Consider the following 24,370-nt stretch of genomic DNA (forward strand, 5'->3'; position numbering starts at 1 on the left):
AGTGACACCATGTTTCAACTATGTGATATGAAAATATCACTTGTGATATTTGATGAGCCTTGTGCGCTGCTTGACATTATGACTGAATGCAAACCCACGGGCAACACTGACATCTGCTGGTCATAGAATTTTTTTCACACTTTTTTTGTTGTAAGGCTTGCTAATCGTTACGTTTTTCTTTTGTACCAGGCGGGGTACCCCTCAAAAAACAGAACAACAACGGTTAAACATTCAACTCATCAAAATAAATATGGTAAGAAATTCAAAGATCGCAACTTTCTTCACATAACACCGTTAAGTGCTGAAGTCTATAGTGATTAAAATAGCAAGACGATGGCAATAGTGGCATATCATGGCTTGCTTGACTTGCGTCACCCCCTCAAACTTTGAAATACTTTACTGATCATGTTTTAAGTAACATTTCAAATAACTTTGTAAAAGATGCACATTTATATCATATAGTTATAATATTTACCTTTATGGTATATTATTTTATAAGATATGTTGCTGCTGCTCGGCAATGCATAAGTGGGTCAAAATAAAGATCTCACAGTCAGTGTGTGTTGTCAGCATTGTATGTCACTCTGTCAATTTACAAACATGCATAATGCTAACGTTAGTCTCAGGAGGAAGAAAAATGGCCCTGACTCTACCTTGGAGATCTCGTAGTTGTCTTTGGCTTTGCGTGTGTCCGACTGAAAAAGCCATGTTCACAAATGTCCAATGCAGAAGTCCACAGCGAATCCAGATGTAAAATATGAACAAAGCATCAAAACTAGATGTTTCGATGCGACACATAACACACTTTTAAAAAGTCCTTAAAGTCCTTTGAAATGTTTGGAACAACTGTAAAAGGAATGCAGGGGGCAGCTTTCACCTAACATTTCACACATTCATTTCAGAGAAACCATGTTCAAGCATTATGTGATTCATAAATACATGATGTGCATTTCACACTGTCCAGCAATGCATATATTTGGATTTTATGAGCTCAAAGTGTGAAGATGACCACTGTGATTTTCTTAGCAGTTGTTTGTGTTAGTCCTCCATAACTTTCCTTCGCCATGCTCCTGCATATTTGGCTGTCTGTCCAAATTGGGGCTGATCCCCCTGAGTGCTGCGGAAGGCATCCTTGAAATCCCGTTCACAGTCAACGATCCACCCTCTATGGGGCAGATGTAGTCTGCAGATTCGTCAGGTTTCCTCTTCCGGAGGTGACTAAATTGGGTAAAGCCTAGCTTCTTAGGCTGTAACACACACAAGCCAAACACATTACGGACATATTTTATTAATTTATGTATTCTTTGGATTCTCTGATGTGTTATAAAAGAGTATTGTGGTCACACTGTCAAGAAAATGTGTAATTCTTGCCCAGAAAATATATGCGATAGAAATCAAATCCCGGCCAGTGCGGAGTTTGCATGTTCTCCCCATGCCGGCGTGGGTTTTCTCCGGGTACTCTGGTTTGCTCCCACATCCAAAAAATATGCATCCTGGGGTTAATTGGCAACTCTAAATTGCCCGTAGGTGTAAATGTGAGAGCGAATGCTTGTTTGTGTCTATGTACCCCGCCTGTCGACCGAAGATAGCTGGGATAGGCTCCAGCACGCCCGTGACCCTTGTGACGAGAAGCGGTACAGAAAATGGATGGATGGATGTTCTTCCGCAAGCTTCCTCAATTGTGTGTCATATGATAACTTTTTCTGGTGACGGTCAGTGAGTAAAACTGTAGCTCCCACCAATGCGAATGCTAATAGGTGCGGAGGAGAGGAGGAAACATGGCTCGTACCACGATCCATAACAACCTTGTAATTGTGACCCTCCAACCTCATTTAGCTCAGCACTATGGGAGCATTGGATGGAAATCGTGTGGTCAGCAAGACCCAGACTATTCTCTGTAAGTGCTTCAAAAGAAGTTCCCCAAGTCTAACACGTAACACGTAACAACAACTTAATGTACCTCCAACGTAAACATCCCAAAATTAATTGAAGTAGTGCACGGACGAAAACACTGACACAGCCTACTCTGACATATTTATTCCTCATCCATTACTCATTTATTTATTCATTCATTACTTGTACCGTTTGTATATTACCTTCACTTTAGATGTGGTTGTGAGGGGCACATGGCCTGTAGCATTGCCGTACTCTCTCTTCTCCTGCGTCGCCTGAGTCCCCACCAGGGCAGAGAAGGCTGTGGCCAGGTGGCGACGGAGCAACGTTTTCTGCGGGGGAATATTTAGGAGCAGGGCCAAAGTCTCTGCGCTGAAGCGAGGCTCCAGGATCTACAGAGGTGCATATTGACACTTGCAGTTACTGTACTATGTTAGGGCCTGCATGCCTGCGTCGTAAGCATTAGTGAAGATGGGAATTACAATTAGTCCGCCATGGACACCGCTGCCCCTGAGATTAGGTGCATACTCTGCAAGATCGACTGCTCGAAGCCACTCCATCACACGGTGGTTTGACCACTGCACCACCTCAGAGGGGGAAGGCTGTTTCTGAAGTACAATAAAAACAGATACTTAAGGTTTTACAATCCACATTCATTTTTCGTCATATGCCGTTAAGGCAAAGTTAAAGGGAAACTGACCAATATATATAAAGTAAGTGAAAATTAATATGAAGTATGTAACAGCTTCCACTCTTCTAAGAAGACTTTCTATAAGATGCTGAAGCATGTCTGTGTAGTGATTTATTTCTTTTTTTTTAACTTCTGTTCATCTTGAAGAACTTTTGTATGGTGAGAGGTCACGAGACCTGGCCTGGCTCATAATGTCTGCTGTAGTTCATTCCAAAAGTGTTTGATGGGGCTGAGATCACAGATAGGTCTCAGGTTCTTTCACAGAAACATGCATTTATGGCCCTTTCTTTGTACGCTGGAAATAAACAACAACTTTCCCCAACAGTTCACTCAAAGATGGAAGCAAAGTCTTGGTCAGAGGAAGAATTAAGATTAAGCGGGGGACTAAGAGCTGTAGTCAAACCCATGCTTGCTTAAATGAATAAATACCATAAGGTCTTATTGATACAAATGTATTCACTGTAGTCAAAGTAGCATTAATAGAAATGTATTTGTCTCCCTCTTGTGGGCCCACGCTGTAATGTAGGTAGAAAAGACATTGCACTGTTCTGGGGTTTTTACAAAAAATGTGATTTATACACACAAATGTGCACACAGTTTGAGCTTTCTTACCTCTTCCTCAGGTCTGCGACGTAGACAGTGGGGGTTGAACTTGTTAGCGTGGAGGACGTGGATGGCACATTTAATGCTGAGATGATGGAGTTGACTGGCCACCTTTAAGCTTAAGAGATCATTCTAGGAACGTTGGAAAAGGCAACATGAGCTTCATTTAAATGTGTACATGTGGAATTGCATTTGCACCACGACTTACCACCGTGAGGTATTGTATCATGCGGCCGTCCACGCGGGCTTCATGGAACTGGTCTTTATACTGAGGTAAACCAATATCATCCAGCCATCCTATGAGAGTCAGATGTATCAGATAGGTATCATACAGCGGCTGCAAGAAGTATTTAACACGTCAACGTTTTTCTCACTAAATATACTTACAAAGGTGCTTGCTATTGACCTGAAAATGTCACCTTATGTTGGGAACAACCCAAGTAATCCATACGTACAAAGAAAGTAGAACAAAGTAGTAGTCTGGTCTGATGAGAGCAAAATTGAACTGTTGGGATGCCATAACCCACACCACGTTTGGAGGAGAAATGGCACTGCACATCACCCTAAAAACACCATACCGACAGTGAAGTTTGGAGGTGGGAACATTATGGTGTGGGGCTGCTTTTCAGCAAATGGTACGGGTAGATTTCTCAGTTATTGAAGAAAGGATGACTGGGAAAGTATACCGAAACATTCTTGACAAAAATAAGCTGCCATCTATGAGGATGATGAAAAGGAAACGAGGGTGGACATTTCAGCAGAAAGAAAAAATAATAAAGCTGCTAGAATGGGCAAGCCAATTACCTGACTTGAATCCAATCGAAAATTGATGGAAAGAACTGAAACTCAAGGTCCATAAAAGAAGCCCTCGGAACCTTTAAGATTTGAAGATTGCTTGTGTGGAGGAATGGGCCAAAATCACACCAGAGCAATGCATGCATCTAGTTTCTCCATACAGGAGGTGTCTTGAAGGTGTCATTGAAAATGAAGGCTTTTGTACAAAGTATTAAATAAATACCAGTTGGCGTGCTCAGTACTTTTTCCCAATGTCATTTCACATTATTACACACAATTGCATTTCTGATCTTATGTGTTCTACTTTCTTTGTATGCATGGATTACTTGGGTTCTTCCCAACATCTGGTGAACATTTCAGGTCAATAGCACCTTTGGAAGTATATTAAGTGAGAAAAATGTTGAAATTCTTATTTCAGCCACTATACATGTCCCTTGTTTGGTTTGATTTGTTTTTTCAGTAAAAGCAAAGACTCTTACGGGTAACCCAGATGTGGTCCAGCTCTGCTGACTTCTCTGTCATTTTACTGGTGAACGCATTCAATGCCAACTGCAGCTTCTTCCTGTGCAGAGGGTGCTTCATGCCCATCTCCTGAAGTTACAAAGCACGCTTGATCTCAATATTTGTACTTGTTTGAGTTGTAATTGATGTTCTAAATTTGGTAACGGTTTAATTTTATCAATAATTGCAGGCCCCACAGTCTGACTTGTACAGTCTGCCGCATCTGTATCTGTTTATTGGCACAGCTTTTCGCTGCCAAATTTCCCAAACTTCTTGCAATAAGTTCTTCTTGGAAGAACCCTATTAATAACGGTGCACGGGTGCTGTAAACTACCGATGGAGCTACTGTAAAAGATCAAATCAGTTCAACCAAATGGACCATCAATTTTGATCAATATCTACCTCATGATCATGATGGTAGTGTCTGTTTTAAATTTCAATTTACTCCCGTTGCTACTGATGTAGAAGTGTTTCTGTTCTCTAACCTTTTCAAGATCCTGAGGTGTAGCGGAAAGTAGTGTCTGGCCACATTCAACCCACTGTCTTGTAAGGTTGAGGTAGTGGCCAAGACCATAGTCCTCCAACCAGCCGCACACCTGCTCCTTGGTCCATTGGCTGAATGGGAGATTCATGTCACTGGTAGGAAAAGAAGCAAATGAGCACATAATCAGTGTTTAAAAATTTGGATGATGACAGTGACAGTACAAATTGTAAAACAGGTACAGTACTTCATTCAGAAAATAAGACAATGTTTGAGACCAACAGCGTAGTATATAATAGTATTCACTCAAGGCTGAGTGTAGCACAACCTGTATGTTGTGGACTCTTACTGTACAGAATCAGGAGATTCTGGGGTACGGGTCAGTCTAGGTCCTGCTGTTGCACGGAGCCCCCCTCTTCTAAAAGGACCCGTATCTGTGTCACCTGCATTGACTCCTCCAGAATTTGTTCTTCGAAGTCTGGGTAGAGTAGAGTGACAAAGACCTCAGTTAGAGAGATGTGGGCTACTTTTATTCTCTGAGTGGGCTGATTCAATAAATAAATGAAATAACAGCGTAAGAGGAACTTGGTGCACTGGGAGGAGGGGCGGGGGGGTGTGGGAGGAAACCGGAGTAAACCCACGCTGGCACGGGGAGAACATGCAAACTCCACACAGGCGGGACCGAGGATTGAACCCCACTCCTCAGAACTGTGAGGCTGACGCTCTAACCAGTCGGCCACCGTGCCGCCGCCCTACCACTTCATTGCCGTGAATTGAAAGTCCATTTCCTATGGCCTCTTAGTCGGGCCCTGAGAATCATTATTTCGTCACACACATGCAGTACACAATCATTATTACATGATGAATCATTATGTTTTTAATGCTTGATTTTTATTTTGCAAATTGTCTCATTACCTGTTGAGTTAAATAAGTGCTCACGAAGGCTATTTCGAGGCATTGATGGATGGAGTAAAATATCTTCCTCACCAGTCACAGAATATCAAACTGATGCATCGTTCATTATTTCCCATATGCAATGCATTTCCCACACTCACTTTCCCCAAAGTCTCTTGAGGCTCCGGTTTGTCTTCATGTATTCTGGCGAGCCCACATTTCTCTGGCCCGGTGGGCTGTTTGTCCCAGTGCAGTTGCTCATTTTCTCCAGCTTGGCTGAAACAAGTTACAAAACATCTATGCACAAAGACTGTCGTAATATAGCCTCACTATTTGAGTGCTATTAATGGCTACGGGTTTGTACAACAGCACGTCCATATATTCATCAAGCTAATTTCTTGATAACTTAAAAAGCTATTAACTGTGTCTATGTGATGGTATTAATTATTGCAGTTTATTGCTTAACTCTGCACTGTGTGTGTGCACTTGTGTGCGTACATGCTGTAAGGTTTGAGCTTCAAATTATATGATTTATTTATGTAGGCAGCAATATCAATGGGGGTGAGTTATAATGGTCAGTGGTGGGTGGAGCTGGGCTGTGTGCGGTCATCAGAGAAGAGGAAAGGGTGTGTTTGGTTAGGAAAAAAACCAAAACATCTATCCCCTGATCCGTCCTTGTCTTAAGTCCCTGCAATTACTCATGATCAAAGGTCCAGCGGTTAGCTCCGAATAGAAGTTCTGTCTGGTAATATAATATTACAACTGTATTAATATCTGTATATGTATTTACTTTGGCTAGAGTCTCCATCTTCACTGTCATCAGGCGATCGTTCACTGTGGCGCTCAGTGCTGCTCTCTGTGGGAGACGAACGGACAGGCAGTGTCAGAGTCCTGGTGTCCCTCTGGTTGAAGACAACACAGAGACAAACAAACGATTGACACATAATTTTATGTGCACATGCGGAGCGGTCATCAGCAATATGAAATATTTCAGTCATAAAATAAACAGAAAAATAGCTTGCATTCATGGTTTATATTTTTTCAAGAAATCTATTCATCTGTTTATTTTTAAGGGCAATGTTGTAAGATGAGTTTGAAATAACAAACTGATATATTTACAGTTTGAACTACACTATATAATATTAATACAGGCAATTCTAAACATTTTTAGGAGCACATGCTGTATTATCCTCTGAGACGTAATATTTTGCACTGTTTCAGGGTTTTAAACAATTGTGATTTATATCAAGTTTACCCTAAATTGTTTTAATAAAGTACTGTATGATCACTATAGCTCCAGGAAGTGATAATGGGGCAAAAAAAGAGCATCTACTCCCTCCCTTACAGGCTTCACTCTTCTGGGAAGACTTTCAATAAGATGTTGCAGTGTGTCTGCGGTAATATTTTTCCACCCAGAACAACATTAGTGGGGTCAGAGGTCACTGAGGATCTGGCTCAGAGTGCTGAGTTTGTTTGATGATGTCTTATTCTAATAATATACTGGAACAGCAGATGTTTGAGGACTGACGCATGCAGACAGATGTAAAAGTGGGTCTACAAACCGGGCCCACACGTTCTGGGAGGAGTACATGCAAATAGATGAATTTAGCACATGCAATGCTAAACCTTACACCAATTACGATGGCTGATTTTGCATCTTTAAGCAGCGCATCTGAATGGCAGGTGCAAACGGCACTGCTGTGTGTTTACCATGATGAGGAGGCGCAGGTAAAATGAGAGGCGGTGGGGAGAACTTTCCTTTTTTGTATTTTTGAAATGCCCAAAAAGAAAAAGAAAAGAAAATACTGCAACAGATCGTCCATCCAGCAATGCCATTTTGGAGCTTCTGAGTGATCTTAGGGCTGCGCCAGTCACAAGAAAGAGTCATGCCATATCACTTGTGACAAAACACCTTTGTCTCTCCCAAAGCAGCTTTTAGCGCCCACAATTTGGGATCTTTGTAAATCAGGCCCTCTGTGTGGGTCAGTCTACCTATTAGACCTGGAAAAGATACAAACCACCTCCTTGAAGTCTAATGACCTTTAGCCCAGTTGGGTACATTTACAGGTATGTGTAACGGGCAGAATTGTACATTTGGAGGCAAAAATTGACTCATGCAGGAACAGAAAAGGGCATTCCCTAGGCAATATAAACGATTTAGTAAACCTAAGGCGGGGTCTTGCAGCTGTTGTGGAATTTATTGCCGCAATGCATTTCTCACATTTACCCTGCGATTCCCTGGCAGCCAGTCCAGGGTGAAGGCCATAGAACCGAATTGATAAACCGAGCCCTTGAGTAGTTAATTGTGTGTGTGTGTATGAGAAGTATAATAGAACTAGAAATACCTTTTGAGTCTGGGCAGTTGTTAAGTCAGTCAAGCTACTAGATGATGTCTGTATCTCTCGCCTGAAAAGTCACCAGCAGAATTATTAGTGGAAAACTAAATATGTCAAGGATCATGTCATTGGGGTGACAGGGCTTAAAAATACCTGCAATCACTGTCCCTCTGAGACAAAATTGATGTTTGAAGAGAGGAAGCACTGTTTATGGAACCCTGAATTGTGAAAAGAAAATCATAGACACTAGCATTCTAAGAAAAAAATAAATAAAAATAACGTTTGAGTCAAGAAGCAGTTGAGCTGTTACCCACATCAGACTTCAGATCCTCAGACTTAGCACTAGCAGAATCAGCATTCTTCCTCAGACCTTGCTCCTCCTCTTCACTGCTACTGGAATTTGTCCTGCCGTTCGACAGGGAGAGTCCAGCAGGTGGCGCTACAGTAATAAAGGCAAATTTGAACTATTTTGTTTGTGCTGACATTTCCTTATCTTCAATGATTGCCTTTGACTATAGGGTTAGAAAAATGATAGAGGGTGACGGGGAGGATTCAGGAGAGGAATGGTTGATTACCTTGCCTTGCGTTGTGTGTCAGATCTCTGAATTGCTTGCACTGGTTTAAGAGCAGAGAGAGCTCTTCAATGCGGCGGTCCTCCAGAAATAGGAATGAGAGGGCGTTCAAGGTCAACAAAACCCATTAAGATTTGTATCTAAGCTTAAGAAACGCACAGATGCTGCTTCCTGTCTTCCTGACCACTAGGCCACACCAATGTCCCTCTCAGCATATGGTCTACATGAAAAGAGCATCTGGGGAGGGGATTGACATCGGCCCTACTTGTGGTGACCATCAGAAGAAAATGTGTCTTTTTTTGGAGTGGCACCCGAGCTTGGCTTCATCGTGGCTCTCTTATACTGCAACTCACTCCCAAATTAGGCTTGGCAGATCGAGGCCTACTTAAGTGTGGCTTGCCTGAATTGGTTCGCCTTGGGGCTTGTACGTGTGTGTTCACCAGCCCTGCCACATGTAGACCCGCGCCTGCAACTCTTTAAAGTCCAAGAGTCCCCACGAGGGAGAATACAACAGCAAGACTGTACTATAATTGGATGGAGGGCGGTGCCTGTGAGCAATGACAACATCTAGAAAGTGCAAGCTTCCATGCTTCCTGGTGATGCCTTGTCTATCTATATGTACACTAACTTACCACAATCTGTTTATCTTAATAGTACACAGATGTATAGAGAAGAGGGACTTACCTTTTCATCATTGGCTGCTTCCAGGGATTTAATGTTGCTTTTAAATCTTTGCAGCTCCTGGTCTATGTTGAAGAGAAATACATTTTAAATCATCATCATGAAAGTCACTTTGTCATTTTGTTTAACTTTGTCTTTCGAAGTGATGGTTCAACTTCCAAGGTTTTGTTTAACTTTTTAGACATATTTCATATTGCAAAATGTTCTACGTTTGGGGCATTTGAAGACTCATAAATCTCTGTGCATCATTGTAAACATGTAGTCAAACATGAGTCAAATGAGCCATTTTTCATAAATGACGTTGTCATTTCAGCCACTCGGCCAAGTAACACTTGTCGGCGAGCAGTGAACAATGCGGCTTGGGAAGTGATTGACATTATATGAAGTGCTCCAGACATGATTGACAGATTTAATTAAATAAAAAATTACAGCACATTGTGATTTAGAAGCCATAAAGACATGAGTGACGGGTGAGTGGATGTTCCTGGAAGCCATCTTGGCTTGATGTTGCCAAAGTTGGTGTTCATTTAATACTGTAATGACAGGCGTAAAATGCGGTGCATGACTTCTATCTTCATGAACATATTTTCTAATTTTCTCGAACGAGTGACTCCAAAACCGGCTTAAGATTTTGAATGTGAATGCAGTGGAACATCTTTTTACATATTTATTCCATTCTGTCACTCAGTTCATGAACCAAGGTCATGTTTCCAGTGGAAATGAATGGAAACCCCAGAACAAAGTTTTGTTTATCTTGTTTTTATTGATAAGTAGTATAAAATAAACACAGTACAGTATGGGAATATGTTACAACTCACGTTGTTATGAAGAAATAATGTGCTGTGTTTGCTAGTTAAGCACTGTGCAGTTAGTGTTTTTGCAGCATTGTATGCTTTGGGAACTGTGATGCATTGTGGGATGTGGTGGCCATTTTGGGTTCATGGTATCCATGGAAAACATAAACAAGACTGTGTTGTCACACGAGTGACAGACAAGTTAAAATGCAAGAAAGGGAAAGGTATTTATTGGGAAAAATTGGACAATAAGCATCACTATCACCAACGGGTTCTCGTACCATGGTTGAAGGTGCAGCTTTCCACCACTCTCAGCGCAATTAAATTTCGCTGGCTGGGACTGGTGCTTCCTTGAGCTGCTAGACTAGCTAGGGGTTCCTTCTTCGGCGGAAGGACAGCCGTGGAGGGTTCCCGACGTCGCTGGCCTCGTATCCACCAAGGATCAAGGATTTTATTTGATTTTTTTTAACTCGTCCCTTTATTCTGCACGTGCTATGTTAAGCTTCTGTGGGTGTTGAGAGAAGCACTATGCATATTTGATTTATTATTATTGTTACTAGAATAGTATAGATGGTATATTTCGCCTAACCAAACTGAGCAGCGAGATAATAAACACAAACACCATTCTCGTGTTTAGCTATTGCTTCAGACTTTTTTCAATTGCGTTTAGGCTTCCTAATAACACTATCACTAGCAGTTTTCATGTTCTTTTTGAAAAATACTCGGCCAATATGGAGCAAAGAAACTAAGATAATTACTACGTGTGAAGCACGGAGCCAATGATGTTCACGTAGCTCAAGAAAAGGAAAACCGAGCCTTCCGCAGCTTTGACAAAACCGTTGCTGAACTGAAAACAGTGCTTGAAATGAGGTAATTTTTCTTACAAATGTAGTTTGTAAACCAAATTGTTCTTATACCTGTAATTCAAAGTGCCTCTGCAACTGTTATTTACTGTATGTATAGCCCATCAGTGGGTGGTAATAGTTGAAAGGATGTTCCAATTCATCCATCCATCCATCCATCCATTTTCTGAGCCGCTTCTCCTCAGTAGGGTCGCGGGCGTGCTGGAGCCTATCCCGGCTATCATCGGGCAGGAGGCGGGGTACACCCCGAACTGGTTGCCAGCCAATCGCAGGGCACATACAAACAAACAACCATTCGCACTCACAGTCATGCCTACGGGCAATTTAGAGTCTCCAATTAATGCATGTTTTTGAGATGTGGGATGAAAAGTGCCCGGAGAAAACCCACGCAGGCACGGGGAGAACATGCAAACTCCACACAGGCGGGGCCGGGGATTGAACCCGGGTCCTCAGAACTGTGAGGCTGACGCTCTAACCAGTCGGTCACAGTGTCGCCACTAGAGGTTCAAATAAAATAAAATATAATAAAATACAAAAATGTGTGTGGAAATAAAATGAAGACAAATGTCAGTCGTAAAAAGAGCAATAAAATCAGGAAAAAATAAATAAATATAAAAGAGTCAACATCTCACTGGGTATCAAAGGCCAAGGAGAAGAGATGAGTTTTGAGAAGTGATTTAAAAACAGATAAGAGGAAGCCTCTTCAATGTGCTGAGGCAGTTTGTTCCATAGTTTTGGAGCGGCAAATAAATATAATAAATCATTTAAAAACGAATCCTGAAGTGCACTGGCAGCCAATGCAACAAGGCCCAGATTGGAGAAATGTGCTCAAATTTACGTGTACCAGTTAAAAGCGTTCTGTACCATCTGCAGACGACTAATGGCCGAAGCACTGACTCCCACATAGTCAGTTGCAGTCGTCCAGCCGGGTGGTGACAAAGGCATGGACTACTGTTAAATGTTCAGCTGAATGCTCTGCTTACCTTTCTCAGAGTTCTCAGTAGCTAGTGGAGGTCTGGTCAGCAGCTGAGTGTGCAAGCTCTCAATCTCAGCATTCTTACTCAGGAGAAGCTGCTGAAGGCTGCTGATCTCCACCTGTGAGTAGAGCAGACAGAGTTATATTCTTAAGCTCAGCAAATATTATACATTTCAATTTTCTTTTTTTTTTTTTTGCACACAGCTACTCTTTCTGTACTTAAACATATAAGTGCACATATAAGCAGGAAGAATGCTGATACACTTATTTTGTCCAAAACAAACATCCTATAAAATGTAAATATAGGTATAAGATATAAATATTAGTTTTTTCTTCTTCTTTTTACACCATATTCAAAATAGTTTCTGAGAAAGCATAAGTATCTGAGTGCACATAAAATTGAGAGTGACTCACTTAACTGCCTGCACATCTGATTGGTTGGATAGCATGGAGGAATAGTGAGTGGATAGTTAGCAACGGAATTTGGACACTGATACTGTATGTTCTAGACCAGTGGTTCTCAACTGTTGTCACCCTGGAACCCGCGGTTTCCTTGTTGCAAAGTCGTGACCCTCTTTATAGAAATTAAGAACAGTAGAGAAAATGATTTGTTCAAACATTTCCTTTGAAAACGTATAATTTTAAACATAACTACACTGTAATTACATACTCAAAGCGCCTTTATTAAGAAACTGAAGATGAACTTGATCACTGTATGTGCATCAATGAATAGATTAAAATAAATATAACAATTGCACAAAATAGTGTCTCAAAACTTCTCTTGTATCTTGGCACTGATCTCCTCTTCATAGAAAATTCCTGTTTTCGCACTTACAATTTGTACTTAAGTCAAAATGTGTCATAGTATATCATTAACCTAGTCATAATTACAGGAAATACAGTAGTGTTCCCTTGCAATATTGTTGTTCAACTATTAAATATTCTGTACATTGCAGATTTGTTTTTCTTCATATTCCTATTGCACATAATTTGCCATATAGTGGGATTTTAAGTGTATGCTGTATTTTCTTTTCTGATAAAATTAACATTTCGTAGCCTAAAGCATTATAACTGCGAGAAAAAGGAAAATGTAATTAAAACACATATAACAAGGAATAAAATACACGTAGCGTGGCGTACCATGGTGCATTAGTATATTTTTAAGAGTTTAAAAGGTATGAGTATGGTAAAGGTTAATAGGAGTGTGTGGAAGTCTGGGGAGGTTCATACAGGTTCATACAATATGTGGTCGCTACTTCCCGGAATTCACCAATTGCGGTGGTGGTCCACGACCCACTTTTGGGTCCCAACAAACCGGTTGAGAATCACTGGTCTAGACTGAGCTGCAACTTTTACCTTGCTTGCTTTGAGTCTTTTCTCGTACTCTAACTTCTCATCTTCCAAGTGTTCCACTTTGTCTTTGAGAATCTTGAGCTCCTGGACCAAACCCTGCAACATGGATTTTTTACAGTGATAATGTGGCAATTAAATATTTCTTGCAGCCAATCGCCCCCCCCCCCCCCTCCCCATGAATAGTGCAAAGTCTGTATCTTTACACCCAGTGTGCATGCGTGTGCATCTCAGAACAAAGAGCACAACGGTCTTAAACCATGGACAATTGCTGCTACTGTTGTTTTGTGGGTGTATGTTTCATTCCGTCTAAAATCAAGGATGCACACACTTCAAAGTGAGACAAAGCATGCCGTGCACAACGTCACAAGTCATGCATCACACTGCGTACGCTCTCTCCTCCATTGTGTCGCAGCTGCTCTGCGTCTGAGCTACTCTCATCAACCCCGTCTGCAGCCTCCTCCTCAAGTTTGGGCTTCACCTCTGCAGCCGTGTTACACGAGGGGTCGGCGTGCGAGTCCTCGGGGGACGTGGAGGGGGCGGGGCATGGCGCTGGTGAGCCGCTGTCAGCTGGGTTCTCAGAGGCTTTTTTCTCCTGGATCTTGCTATTGATCTCCTTCTGAAATCTACACATCTGCTCCTGCAGCTCACTAATGAAATTCACAACGCTCTGCCGGATGCAGTGTGGGAGAGAGAAAAATTGAAAGAATATTTTAGAGGGGAAAAAAGCACTGAAGAGGACATGCAGTTATCTGTATTTATCTGTGTTTGAATGACACATTGTTTCAAGGGAGACAAGGTCAGAATGTAGACGTACAATAGTTGACTCATATGAAAAACATCCTTATCTGCTCTCGATAACGACACTATGTTGCATTTTTCCTTGAAACCTCTTCTTATACGATCATGCTTTGTCATTTAGTTAAATCCATGCGCGCAAATTACTCTAATCCAATGGTTGACATCTGGTTTGTTCAGATTGAGCATACATGTATTTTGATTTCAATTGGTTTTGTCTTTATTAATTTAAAGAGTCAACAGCACGTCAAGGTTTGTACGTCTGCCTCACAGTCGAGATGTTTTGGGTTGAATCTCAGCTCCGGCCTTCCTGTATGGCGTTTACGTCTTCTCCCCGTGCTCACATTGATTTGCTCTGGGTACTCCTGCTTCCTCCCACATTGGAAAAACATGAATGTGAGCTTCATTGAAGCCGATAAATTGTGTCTAAGTGGGAATGTTAGTATGAATTGTTGTTTGTCAATGTCCGTCCTTCCAATGACTGGTGACTACTCCACGGTTTATCCCGCTTTTTGCCAAAGGTCATTTGGGATAGTGCTCCACTTACCTCTGACCCTAATGAGAAAAAGCGCTGTAGAAGACGTGAGCTCTACCTTAACTTTAAAGATGAGTCAACACAGGCTTCCTACTTTACATAATCAGCTCACTAATACCATATTGTACTGAGCAGCTTGGACAGTGATGCATCTACCACTTTCCTGTCCCAATACATTCCATTCCAGTTCTATCGTTGTGATCACATTTTAACCCACTGCCATCACTGGCACTCCTCTATGGCTGCATCACAACAAAACCCGCAAAAGCCAAAGAGAAATCAAAAAACATACTTGCACCTCCTTTAGATGCCCGCTGAGCTGAGATATGGTGAATTATTGTACTACAAGACGCATCACGGCAGTTAGGCTCTGGATTTTTGTACGAATTCAAAACCGTGTTTTTCCCCCCAAAAAATAAATGTTGGCAAACTTAATTCATCGACCAGCAAATCTGCTTTCGAAGTTCCGCTACAGATAGTTTGTACTGGTAAATGCAGCAGGGGTGAATAGTTTGAAGGAAATTGGTGCCAGTGTTCCTCGTCAGTGGGGTTGTAAACAGCACTCAAGGAATGCTGGGACGGTGGTCAGAGGAAGTCTCACATGGGGTCCAGTATAGAGGATATGACAGATGATATGAAGCCCCCCCATGGCTAATTTTAACTCAGAGTTTACTGGTTTGAAAGGGGTTTGAGGGGATGGGGGGTTGGGCTTCGACACGTTGTGTGTGTTCGTGTAGTAAAAAGCACATGAGAGGCCTTGTAAGTGTTCAAAGAAGTTGTTGTTTTTTTTCTTTCTCTCTCATCTTGATTCCAAACAGATGTTACAGGGAAACGTGCATGCGATGAAGGAGCATTGACAAGAAGTACAGCCATCTGCTATCGTTATATCGACTATGCAATTTCTTTTTGCTCCCATGTCAAACACACTTTTGTTCACATGCATTTGAACAAATTGGGCTTTCCCCCTCCTTCACTCCCCAAGAACTTCCTCTCTTCATAATGACTTTGTGAATCGTTGCCAACCTCCAGGAACAAAATCTTCTGGGCTGTGAAACCGCACGTGTTCCTCCGTCCACCATGCCAGCTCTACTATGCCTGAACTCTTTTCACCAGAGGACACAAAGGCTCTTTGACTGGCCATGTTTTGACAGTAACATTACAGCATTCTGTCTGGCTCTAATTGTACTTCTTCTCAGTTTCATAGCAGCCACCAAATTACCAGATCTTCCACAAGTAATCTGACACAGCAGTCTTAAGCAAATGCACAATTAAATTAGAAATGAGAACAGAAATCAGAAATGTATATTCCCTCTCCTAAGCATCAAACCTTTGGCAGAGTTTTTGTGAATGTTCTTCCCCATCTGTCCAGAGAGTGTTTATGGACTTCCATAAAATCAGCAGCTGACTTCAAGTCCACAGTATGGCACAGGTTTCCGTGTGTTGCCTTGTCATTCTTGGCAGACTTGTGCTAAAATTTCCAAAGGTCTCCAAACTGAAGTGTCCTGGGAGATTAAAGTTAAACTCGCTCTTCCTTGAAAATATGGCTCAATGAAAAGGCTTTCACTTGCAAAAATGTCTTAAGTCAAGAGGTTCCCAAAACCCAATGACCCCTTTTAGATTGAATACTAAGAAACTGCAACGTCACTTACCCTCATTAACTTTTCTTGTCAATGGAAATATTGTCTTTTCATTTACTGTACGGCTCATTAAAAAGCCCTACCTCTGCTTTGTGCTGCCTCTCTTCTCCATGGCCATGTTTATCCTCCATGTCTGACAGCTTCAGCTTCAGGTAGGACACCTCCCCCTTAAGACTCAGCTTCTGCTTCTCCAGTGTCGTCCTATGCAGGAGCTCCTGTAATACGGCACAAAAAAACAAAACACATGCTGCAAATACAAGCACAGAATGCACACAGCGCTATGCGACCCTTACAAAGGCGGCATTAGGTATGAGGCACAGCAAGCTACAAGGTCTGTAATAACAGTCTCCTTGGACAAACCCACTGCTTTCAGGGGGCTAAATATACACAACGCATGACCACTATTTATAATGCCTATTTCACAGCTCACTCTAAGTACACAGCAGGACTGGTGGGGAGAAAGTGGGGATGGGGCAAAGGGGGACATAGACATGCAAAACATTCTGAAAAACAACAGTAAAATGACTTAAACAGGTCCCGTAATTAATTTGAACTGCTGCCAAGCTGTGAGCGACTACAGAGAATTCTCAACATTGAGAGTTCACAGGCAATGTGGTGCTAATTTGGTTCTTTCCAAGCAGGTGCTAAATCATTCAAAGCCTAAAAATGAGCATCTGAAGGAGGCCAACGTGGACAAGCTTATTTGAAAGACTGACTTTGGAAAATATCCCGCCTTCCTTTTCAAGGGCATATGGAAAATATTAGAGCTTTGTCACCAGGAAGAGATTTACGGCTCAGGTCCAAAGCCTCATAATGACCAAGCCTCAAGCAAACCGGCCCTGGCTGCCCTTTGATACGCTGCACCCATAAAGCTCTGAACCACCAACAATGAAACCCGTCCCAGGAAATTGTATTACGAGGCAAGATCACAGGTTGGTAATATGGGAATACTGAAGTTGAAAAGAGGATTTATGCAGAGCATTACCTTGTACTTTAACGTTTGCCTGCAGTTGAGCAAAGCGTGCTTCCCGCATGGGGGTGAATAGTTCCCAGGCTCATGAAGCTTGAAATGTCATATATCCTTTTCCATGGTGTGTTTCATGGAGTTTAGAAATTGCAGAGTCAAGAGTAAATAACTAAGTGGAAGATTCGCTACCCAGTCTCCCGCCCATCTCGTCACCTTTTTCAGCTTTTTCTCCATTCTTAAGCCATTACTCACTCTTGCCTTTCCTTTCTGCCTCCCTCTTCTTTGTATTGGTGCATGCATAGAGTAAGTTGTGGTTAAAGGTTAGGGGTGTGGCTATTTCAGCTCTAATCACCTGCCTAGACAGACCAGTCGAGCCCAGCATAAATCACGCAAAGATTCTGAGACACCGTCCAGGAATGAGTCTGGGCATCCTAAATATTTTGGTTTCTAAGGTAATTTGAGGCTCCATAGAGTGGAATTCAAAAAGAGGAATTTCTTTCCAGGGAGCAAAATAGATTAGCAGCGACTGAATCTGCAGAATGAATCTGTTGTGAATGACTGACCAGCTTGGGTCCTCTTGAAGCTCATTCATTAGGAGAATAATGTTGAAATAAAAGATTGCCTTCTGGTCAAAAGTTTCTTTCCTGAGTTTGAAACAGTAAATCAAAAGTAATGGAAGATAAGCTCAATCGTACCTGGTGCAGCATCTCTTCTGTGGCGTTGAGTTTGAGCCGATGCGCCACCACCGAACTCTGCAGGTCGCTGATTTTTACCTCTTGAGCTTCCACCTGGTCTGTCAACACACCCACCTGTGTGTGTGTGTGTGTGTGTGTGTGTGTGCGTGTGTGTGCGAGTGTGTGCGTGTGTGCGTGTGTGCGTGTGTGCGTGTGTGCGTGTGTGTGTGTGTGTGTGTGTGTAAACAAACAAAACAAGTTTTGAGCACTGCAACAGGTCAAAACAGTGTCACATCTTAAGTGAAATGAGGTCGTACGATTTGGAATTCAACCACATTTTCTGGGGAAACCTCTGAGTTTACACCAGTCAGCAAGGATTAACTCTGGGAGTGTGCGTTTTTTTATTTTTTATTTTTTTTGTCAACATAACAAACACGTGTGTTCTCACAAGTGGGCCGTCTACACGGAGGCAACCAATCAGAGGAAAGGGGGCGGTCTGAGCCAAATATGGACAAAGTGGATACAAAACTGTGTCAAACTCGTATGACAAATCCAAGGTGTTTTTTAAAATGAAATTGACACTTTTATACTGAGTCCATGTTAGAGAGTCACTCTATAGAAGTCTAAATAGCCAAAATAAAGGACTATTAAAGTTAAGACTGTTTTATTGCTTTTATGTATTACTCCTAGCAGTGGTTAACCTGTTTGTACACTTAAGACAGGAAAGATTTGCTAAAATGTTCATGATGTTTAGTTAAGTTTATGATTGTGTAACCATTTATTTCGATGTATATTATTTCCTACTTCAAACTTAAAAGCTCTCAGATGATTACCACTCATAATTTTCACATTACTGTATGTATATTCAAGCTCAAGTGCAAGCTTCCCAGAACTCAGTGGCCTGAGCGTTGTTAGAATAGTTTATGCAAGTTGAATGTAAAACTGCAAAGAGGCTAGAAAGGTGGCTTAACAGCATCATGTAAGCTACAACACGTAGCATTCAATTGGAGTTGATTTCCCTGATTAGATTTTGTATCTGAGAACTAAATCAACAAATAGAGCAACTGTTCTCACACATCGACAGCACGTGTTTGTGTACTAGCCTTAACCTGTCAGAGGTATGCACTTGTTCAGCTGTTCCTGAAACTCCATTTTACAATCTTTGCACAACACTCTAGTGTTGTAATAGCACGAAACCTACATTAGAGCTTTGTTCCTGCTGCTGGAAGAGAAACACAGCAGTTACCCAACATTTGTCGCATGACACACTGAAATCTACCGCTACCTTTTGATCTGCTTTGAGTCAACTATTTTAAAGGTGGCTTCAATCTTACTATGACTGCAGGAAATATCAGATGCAGTGTAAAATTGAAACGAAAAATATATTGAAAGCACATACGGATTCATCTCACCTGCAAAATGAGAGATTCTTTGTCTCCTTCCAGACGTAATAAACGCTCCTGGTAGGACTCACCATTGTCTGATGACTGGTGGTTTACCTTAGGAATATACAGGTCAACTATTAAGCTTAGTGACTGCACTGCTGAGACAGAACAGTTCCCCAATAGGTCAAATGTGGCATTCTTCAGTTGAGGCTGCACCAACTCGCAGCAAAAAAATGTACTTGGCGAGCTCCTCACTGCCTCCGCCTGGAAGAGGTTTACTCCTCCTAATCCTGTATTGAAATTGTACAATATGTTGTATTCCATCTGATTAGTGGGGACTTGGATGAAGCCTCAGGGTTTCCTGTGTATTTAGGGATATTTTAGAACAGTCAATGGCCAAGGGATGTATGATTGCAGCCCAATAAGCTACATTTACTCAGAAATCTTCACAAAACCACACTGGTGGAAACATTATGTAGTTCAGCCTCAAGCCTGAGCCAGAAATTCCAAGTGGTTTGCAATAGTTTTGTTTAAAACCAAAAAAGGTCTTCAACAGACTCTTTTTCTGAGGCTTTATAATTCCCAAATGTAACCATGTTGTCTTAGTTGCTAGATTTATTATATCCTTCCTTACTTTGGAATCTGGTACACTATTTAAGCTCTTGTTTGGTAATTCAACTACTGCTTTTTAACAGGAAAAATATTGACCCATCTCATACACAGTAAAGTTAATCCACACTGCCCATATTTATACTCTAAAATCTACAAATTCAAATGCTCTGTAAATTGTAAAATTAGGACAATTTTCTCAAAGTACAAATCAACAGTTTCAAAATGCTTCAGATGTCATATGGCTGTCTAAAGGTTTAACTGCACTAGTGTGTTCTACTTTTTCTTTGGCTTTGTTGTTTTTTTTTGTGTGATACTATTACAGGACAAAAGGTGCCTGAGAATAAGCAGCCTGTCATAAAAGGTCCTCTTACTTTCTCTTTTCTTTGGTGATTTCCACCCCTTTTTAATCATTTAATGTTCGCTTCTCGTCGTGCTAACCCTTTTTGAACTATTTACAGCGTTTCGGAAGAATATCGGCACTAGCTGTCGTGTGCGCCTGTGAATCGGTAGCTTGATGACAAAAGCTCCGTGAACTTTCTCCTTTAGTTCCCTTTCTACCCTTTATTCTTTTTGCTTTGCGCTAAACCGTTTGAACTATTACAGCATTTTATTGAGAGGAGAATATAGGCACTATTGGACCTTCGCTGTGTGTTACGACGCTACAACCGCGAGGTGCTTCGCCAACTAACGGTTGAAATAACGACTGTTAGAAAACGGCAGTTGTTTGATTACATTCAAAATTCAGCTTGCATCAAACGAGCGACGTCATGATACACTGTGATTGCAAGATTCCAATTTCAGCATCCTGGTGCCCTCATACTACTCAGTGGAGACGTCATTTATGTTCTTCTCTCTTCATCTACGAACAAATTCGCACAACGTGGACTGTGCAACAACATGAAATAAAACTCTGGACCTCCTGTATCCCATTGGCAAATAAGAAGAGAGCTGTGCTTGTATGTTCTAATTAGAAAACAAATGTTGATCAATTTATTATTTTGTTTATCGTGGTTTATGTTTTATGTTCAATCTTACGTGCAGTACTTTGTTAAGCTGTGGTTGTTGGTAAAGTGCTCTATAAATTGAATTAAGTTGAGGGTAGTAGTGATGGCAAAGTATAAAAGTAGAGTGATAACCGTAGAGAAATTTATCTGCAGCGTGATCGATTCCGATTCCTATTCAAGCACATCACATCATCACATGATGTGAAAGTTACTGCTGCGAGTATACAATTGATTGCATTTAAGATTTTATTCACAGCAGTTACCTTATTTTAAAACATTGATTATCATATCATAAACGCTTTATGATGCCAACAATTTGACTCTGGGAAAGATTATTTCTATTTCCATAAATTACAAATCGTACGTCAACCAGTGTCCGAGAACGGTTTTGTTTTCAATCTTGGCATTTATGCTGGAGTCTCTGTATATCTTGAGCAAAGCACATTTATGTTTAGCATTTTTTGTGTGTGTGAAAGGTTTCCATTGCAACCGCAAATGAATGTAAATGAGTGTTTGTGTGAAAAGTCGTCTTCTGTGGCTCCTACACTATATGTATAATTATAACGTAATGAATACAGCTGGATGACTAATGACTCCCTAATGGCATCACGCTGGTGTTCTGTTGACGATGTAACTTTTGAGTGGCCGGAAATGATTGAAAATCACATGCACTTACATTCTTCTTTGAGTGCGTGTGGTTGTGTGTGTGTGTGCGCGTGTGTGTGTGACATCATGGCAACAAAGGAGAAAAATAAGCGAGTTTGTGAATAACACTAGAGGAGGGAGGACATGCACGTGGCGAGTGTCTTACCTTTCTAAGCCAAGCAAAGTGTTTGTAGAAGTCAATATCATACTCCATTCTGCAGGCCCATTGTACTGTAGTAGCTCTGGCTCTCAATGTTGGCTATTACTAAGATAATTTAGTTGGAGAGCTGCATAGAGCCAGGAAGGATAAAAGAGTCCATTGTCATAAGTGAGTCCCAGCGATAAATCGTCTCACTTCTGGACTTGTGTGCTCCTCTTGCAGACTATCCACAGTGCTGACAATACCGAGAGGCCCTTGGCGGTTTTTGAGTCTGGACAGAGTTTTAGAGCTGAGCTGAATAACTCAAATGATGCCAATTGGCTCGGCTCCCTTTTCTTTTCCTACCTCTTTTCTACCTCCTCTGCTGAGTTTTTTTATTTCTCTTTCTCAAAATGACTCAAACTGCCTCATTATGCACAAAAACGCCACTTTTACTGCGCTCATCATCTCCCGTCTTTCCTGCGGTTCTTCACTCTATGTCACTCCAGCCCAAGTATCTCCAGGGGCTCGGTGGAGTTCTCTGCAGCACATGCTCCTCAGATGTGGTGTCGAGAGAGGGGGTTCGTAAAGAAAGAAGGAGGAGGAAGGAGAAAGGTCAGGGAGTGTAGAGTTCATAGCAGTTCAAAGCAGAAAATATGGAAAGAAAGAAGAAAAACTGAAGTGGGGCCAATTTGGGAGGAAAAATGCACGTATAAAGATGAAAGGACGTAATGGAGAGAAAAATAGGGTTGCTTGTATCTGAACAGCGACTCTGGTTCTCATTAGGGCCATCATTCACCTAACTCCCTCAGGATACGCTGAGCCAGATGTTGATGAGCAGAATCAAAGTATGAGACACAAAGACGATAATTGTAGTAGTAAGTGGTGTTCATAATTTCATTTGATTTGCTGCTGTACTGGATGATGCGTGCGTGTGTGTGAATACTCACTTTGTCTCTATGCAATCGTGTTAATATAGCCTGTACTCCCTCAGTGAAAACATGTTCTTCATCACCCCCCTCGATCTCCTGCAGTGCCCTCAAAATGTCGGTTCAACTTAAGAGCCTTTAAAGAGGACTTCATTTGTGCTGGAGGGGTTTGAGCATTTAATGACATCAGGGTGCAATAGAGCCTTTCTTCTATTTTACCTGAAGTAAAGGAACAGTGGGGGTGGGCAGGGGTGCAACGTGATAGTTCCTTTTCCCTGCATCGATACTGAGTTTGTAAGTACTCCATTATACTCACTGGACACGTAATTACACGTAACAATGCACAATCCAATGGTATACCATACTCGAGCTTCATTCAAAAAAAATAAAATAATAATAATAATAATAACTTAATCTTTACAAATGCTCAATTTCGATTGATACTGACAGAGAGGTATTACTTCAGCACTATGTTTATTATTGTGGTTGTACTTTACAGTGGTGTAGAACTGTAAAAGTTGTTTCTAGTATGTTAATTACCTTTGTAGTTACATAATAGAGTACTGCAATTGACATATGTATCATAATCAGTGGTATTCCTAATATTCAGGTTACTAAAAACACCTGCCAGTGTGTAATGCGCTGTACTGTAGTTCCTTACTACGGCCAGGGTAATAAAACTAATAATTAAGTAGTTAATGAATACTGTTCTCACAGTGTTGAAAATAGACTGAGCATTGTTTTCTTCGTACATGCAAATATTCATTAAAAAAAAAAATTATATTCAAATTTGTTGATCTGTGGGGATTGTGTACCTAATGTTGTGGCCCCTGTTATGAGCAGTTCCTGAGATTCCCTGTTGGGGGCAATATTTCACAAGAGTGTGGCTTTTACCAACTGTAAAGTAAATGGCATCACATGATTTGGAGTGTAGTTCACTCCCACCTCACGCACCCTCAAATTAAAGGTTTAATTTGTGTGCCGCTATAATGGCATCGTCTGAGCAGAAAGCGCTTTCGCTGTTCCGATCCCTAAATGAAATCAAACACACAGGGAAGAAGATGCGACTTTCTCCATTGTAACCCTTTGTATCTTCAAGTGATAACCTGTAATCAGGCGTGTTAGGGTCTCAGCCGTGTGCAAATGGCTGGGCTGCTGCTTCTATTAATAGAAGTGTCTCCTCTGACCCCCTGAGTAGGAGAGAATTCAGAATAACAGCCGGCAGTCCCAAAAATCTATCACCTCTTTGTGAAAGTAGGGTAAAGGGACCAGCTATGCTCATTAGATGGTGGACATTGTCATTAATAAGTTTGTAGAGGAAATCTGAATGTATAGGGCTTACAAGTCAATAAGTTTAAATAACAGTTGGCATTCACCAGACTACTCTCTACTTATGTAAAAAAAAAAAAAAAAAAAAAAAAATGAATTCATCTGTAAACTTTTTTTTATTGTTAAGATGTTTGAATGAAGCACATCAGTCAGAACATAACAAAATAATTATTTGCGATACGCCAAAGTAAAATCAAGTGCAGATGTGAGATTGGAAAGTATCATAGTAAAATGGAAATTCTTACCTGCAATAATGTCATCCATTTGCTCTAAAGCAGCCGCCAAC

General features: G+C 41.3%; 1 protein-coding gene across 6 annotated transcripts; it reads right to left on the reverse strand.

The window, feature by feature from the left end:
• Window positions 1-535: 535 nt before the first annotated feature.
• Window positions 536-24,370, reverse strand: ppfibp2a (PPFIA binding protein 2a). Of its 6 annotated transcripts, none has more exons than XM_061666115.1 (22): window positions 24,330-24,370; window positions 19,454-19,540; window positions 18,063-18,176; window positions 16,484-16,615; window positions 13,912-14,100; window positions 13,437-13,529; window positions 12,088-12,199; window positions 9,451-9,512; window positions 8,770-8,848; window positions 8,509-8,633; window positions 8,348-8,412; window positions 8,204-8,264; window positions 6,649-6,760; window positions 6,020-6,134; window positions 5,314-5,442; window positions 4,969-5,119; window positions 4,462-4,573; window positions 3,396-3,484; window positions 3,197-3,319; window positions 2,376-2,501; window positions 2,097-2,285; window positions 536-1,247 (listed from the first exon to the last, which is right to left on the reverse strand). In XM_061666115.1, exons 1-22 carry the CDS (start codon window positions 24,342-24,344, stop codon window positions 1,023-1,025), a joined length of 2,505 nt encoding a protein of 834 aa, XP_061522099.1. In that variant the 5' UTR covers window positions 24,345-24,370; the 3' UTR covers window positions 536-1,022. The 6 variants fall into 6 exon arrangements, with proteins under 6 accessions (XP_061522099.1, XP_061522081.1, XP_061522108.1 ...); XM_061666097.1 differs by lacking the exon at window positions 24,330-24,370 and adding an exon at window positions 21,854-22,318; XM_061666124.1 differs by lacking the exons at window positions 19,454-19,540; window positions 24,330-24,370 and adding an exon at window positions 21,854-22,316.

The sequence above is a fragment of the Phycodurus eques genome, chromosome 2 (genome assembly GCF_024500275.1).
Source record: "Phycodurus eques isolate BA_2022a chromosome 2, UOR_Pequ_1.1, whole genome shotgun sequence".
Lineage (NCBI taxonomy): Eukaryota > Metazoa > Chordata > Actinopteri > Syngnathiformes > Syngnathidae > Phycodurus > Phycodurus eques.